A 4,277-nucleotide genomic window follows, 5' to 3' on the forward strand; every position below is an offset into this window, starting at 1 on the left:
AAAAAAAAAAAAAAAAAGGAAAAAAAAAAAAATCAAGCTCTGGAGAAAATGAAACAGAGGTGCTGATATACAGAGAGCCTGGGCTGGGGAGGAGGCGAGGACTCCTTCCGACGGGAGGCCAGTGTTAAAAGATCATTTTCAAGAAAGGTAATATCATGACTCTCATACAGATTAAAAAAAAATACCCATGTTAAAGATTTTATTAACTCATTATTAATGAGGGAAGTAGGCAGATGTTCCAACCAGTTCAAAAGAGAAAAAAGAACAGACACGTCTAGAGCAGGAATGTTGCTGTGAATTTGCAAATAGAAAATGGCTTCTTCCACCGTGGGGGAGGGAGGTCCCTTTATTTGCATGTTCATGGACAAGAAGCATCTGCATGACCTAGGGTGCCTGCCACTTAGAGCGCTGGAACAGCACGAGGCCAGGAGAGGCTGCGGTCAGATAGCAGGAGGCCTGCTCTAAACGATGCGTAGTTTTCCACTGGAGACATCCAGTAATCTTTTCTTGCTTATTCCAAATTTTCTTACATCAGGTTTTTACCTGATGTCACTGTAAGGTGACATATGAGCCAAGATGGTACATCAAGAAGTCCCATGCAAAGATCTGAGGTGGGACATTCCCAGCAAAAGGAACAGTAGGCGCAAAGATGCAAACAGCAGGGAATGAGTTTGGTGTGTTTAGGGAACCCAAAGAAGGTCAGTGGAGCTGCAGCCAGTGACAAAGGGACGAGTGGTGGACATGAAGTAAGATGGTCTTCGGGAGCCATGGTGCAGGCTGCGATTTCATCATTAAAGTGATGAGAAGCCTTGCAGAACTCTAAGCAGGGGAGGGACGGGGATCTCACATTTTATTAGAATCCTTCTGGCTGCTGAGACAGTAGCTATTTAAAAACTACTGCAAAGCTGGCCGGTTGGCTCAGTTGGCTAGAGTTTGGTGCTGATAACACCAAATTCTGGGGGTTGATCCCTGGACTGGCCAGCCAAAACAAAAAATGACTGCAGGCAAGAGCCTAAACTTCCCAGGAAGAACTTTTCCTTAGGGGAGATCAGGAAATAATCCTGGGGCTGGAAGCTGGAAAGAAGGATTGATAGTAACAGGGAGAGATGGCAGGATATTGAGCCTGGAGAAAGCTCCTGCCCCCTGCTGAAAGTGACATTGTTTCAGAAATTGGTGGTGTCAACTAAAAGTGAACATATCTGCACCCTACAACCCAGTGATTCCACTCCAACAGAAATGCAAGCACAAGTGTGCCAAAAGACGTGTACAAGACTGTTCACGGCAGCATTATTATTTCCTAAAGCTGGAAACCACCCAATTCACAGTAGGATGAATATGCTGTGGTCTGTTCATCTGATGGAACACTACACTGCAATAAAAAGGAATGAACTACTGATAAATGCAACAACATGGGTGAATCTCAGAAACATATTGCTGAGTGAAAGAAGCCAGACATAGAAGAGTGTGTGTATATATATATATATACTCTTTGGTTATATTTATAGAAAGTTCAAAAATAGACAAAACCAGCCTTGGGTTTGGGAATCCAGATAGTGGTAACTTTCGGGGAGGAAGTCAACGGTAACGAATGATTGGGAAGATGCCCAAGAAAGGCTCCGAGGAACTGATGATGTCCTATTTCTTGTCCTGGTGGTAGTTATATGGGTGTTTGCTTTGGAACAATACATTGAGCCTTACACTTGGGTTGAAGGAAAAAATTATGAAATGCTTTAAAATGGACCCCCGTAATTACTAGGTTTCTTCAGTGGAAAACTGTGTATCGTCCAGTGCACTCTTCAGGGTTATTTGTTTCTTTGTATCTTTCATCGACTTTGAGCTACTTTAATGATAATAATGCAAATAATTCCTGTCCAGAAAAATGCATATTGTGTCTGGTGGAATTGCAGTTGGTTATTGACCTATGGATACTGACCAATTTGGCATTAATTAAGTAAATTCATTCCAGTATTCCTGAATGCCTATATATGTCTGCTCTTTGGATTCTCCTTTGAACCAATTGTAACGTTTTACTGGTTCCCTCATTAGTTCATGAATAAATACGAGGGGCCTACAAAAAACTCCTGGAAAGGTTCATATTATCTTTAATTCCATTTTTCCAGGAACTTTTTGAAGTACCCTCATAAAATCTCTGACACATGTTTGTTTTATATTTGTAAGTCATGATTATACCCTTTAAAAAAAATTCTCCTTTAACAAGATCTATATATTTTTCTGTATGTGTTAGACTTTAATTTAAAAAATTAAATAAAAAACATTAAGTTTTAAAAGGCAGGGAAGGGCATTCTGTCTAAGGCTGCTATCACTGAACTCTTCAATTCCTGAGTGGGACGAGGGCCAGGGCCTAAGGCTGTGCCCAGGCAAGCCAATCGCCAAGGCCCGCGGTCCCCCCAGAGGGGGTTAACAAAGACGACACGACCATTTCCGCAGCCTGGAATCTGGGCTGAGCCAGGCCAGGGCCTAAGGCTGTGCCCAGGCAAGCCAATCGCCAAGGCCCGCGGTCTCCCCAGAGGGGGTTAACAAAGACGACACGACCATTTCCGCAGCCTGGAATCTGGGCTGAGCCTGCAGCCCTAGAGGCAGGAGGAGCAGGAGGCTCCCCAGCTGCCTAACTTCATTTACTGAATTCAAAAGCAAGCGTGGCGACCCGCTCCTAGGAGACAGCCAGGTGGGTCCCTGCTCCTCCAGGTCAGCTCGCTGGATTCTGAACCTGCCGGGCTTCCTCTGGTTCCCAGCAGGGGGACGTGCTATTATTATTTGATTAATTCGCAAAACAAAGACCTGGCTGGGGCAACTGGGTTTGAAGTAAGGTTCTCTGAGGGCGAGTAAATCTGAAACTACAGCAGAGGCATAAACCAGGAAAAGGAGAAGTGGTTGCCTCTGACAATTAGCACCCTCCTCACCAGGGAACCTGCCTCTGCTATGGCATAAGGAAAGCTGCACAGAACTGGCCTTGCAACGGGGCTGGAGGCGGCGGGTGGGTGGCAGGTGACTCTCCCCTCCTTCGGTACCTGCTCCTGTACTCCTCCTTGAGCTTCGATTAGAGGAAAAATGTGGGTTTGGGCTTTGCCCCTCATTTCTGCAACCCAGCAGAGGCGGCCCCTGAACTTGCCCATCCTGGGCTTGGGGTAGACAGGACACTTCATCCCCCAAAGCTGAGCCCCCTTTTGGGGCATCCATGAGTCCCCGGGACAGGGCCCGGGCTCAAGCTTCCCCATGGTCTTCATTGTCTACAGATTACAAACTGCACCAAACACTAAACAAAAGCCCTGCAGTGAATGGCCAACAGCCAGCTACTGTTGACACCCACACTGGCCTTGAAGGCCTCCCTTCCCACTCCCAGGAGCTTTTCAGAGTAGTTCCTACAAGTGGATCTCAGCTGGGGAAGCGAAGCAGCAGTTCCAATGCCAAGAAAAATGAGAGTCTCTCCTTAACCTTACAGTTGAGAAGCTGTGAGCAGGACTCCTGTCATTTGAAAACTCCTTGTAATCAGACATCTCTCGGGCAGCTTGAACCCTCATTTGTTTTAAGGACCCCTGTAGGACAAACAAGGAAATGTCCCATTTTCTCCCAACATTCTGGAAATCCTTCTTAAGATGGACTGACTCGAATTCCGGGACCAGGGATGACGTGGAGCCTGGGAAAGTGGAGTGACTGGCCAGACCTCACCTGGGAAAGCCAGTCCTTCCAAGCATCCACACACCTGGGCAGAACTCGCCTGTTTGGTCCCTCTTCCCTCTTAGATGTATGGTTTCTGGATTCTAATGGAAAATATTTGGTTTTTGCTCCAAGGGGTGTGGGGATGCTCAGCCTTCTGGCCTCTCCCAATACCGGCAATGACCAGATAAGACCTTTTGGCAGACCTGGATAAGGGACACTTACCAGACAACTGCTGGGGACCCCCACATCCTCAGGCTCGGCAGAACTGATCTGGAAGTACTTCTGAGCTTATAAACAAAACCTCAGCCTCCCTCCTTCACCTCCAGTGCAGCGTTCAGGGGTCACTCAGGTGCCAGAAAGCACAGGTGGGTGTCAACACCTCTCAGCTCCTCCCCATCCCCTTGCTTTGGTGAGATTCATTGCTTTAGCCCTGGGAGCTCAAGATGAGAATAGTGATCAGAAGGTTGACAATAGGAGGGGTCTTCAAAAGGTCATGGAAAGAGTCGTGCTATCCTTTAATTCCATTTTTCCATGAACTTGCTGAAGGACTCTCGTAGACTGATTCTGCTGAACTGCCCCACCTTTGCCAAGTAAAAAGT

At 46.7% G+C, this 4,277-nt stretch overlaps 1 protein-coding gene across 1 annotated transcript in view; it reads right to left on the reverse strand.

The window, feature by feature from the left end:
- LOC103599998 (chromosome unknown open reading frame, human C1orf127) overlaps window positions 1-3,926 on the reverse strand; it is a 28,764-nt gene extending 24,838 nt beyond the window's left edge. The window contains 1 exon segment of the mRNA XM_008584227.1: window positions 3,901-3,926. Coding sequence (XP_008582449.1) covers window positions 3,901-3,926 — 26 coding nt within the window.
- Between the last annotated feature and the right edge of the window lie 351 nt (window positions 3,927-4,277).

This window comes from Galeopterus variegatus, unplaced genomic scaffold, assembly GCF_000696425.1.
Source record: "Galeopterus variegatus unplaced genomic scaffold, G_variegatus-3.0.2 Scaffold3178, whole genome shotgun sequence".
NCBI lineage: Eukaryota > Metazoa > Chordata > Mammalia > Dermoptera > Cynocephalidae > Galeopterus > Galeopterus variegatus.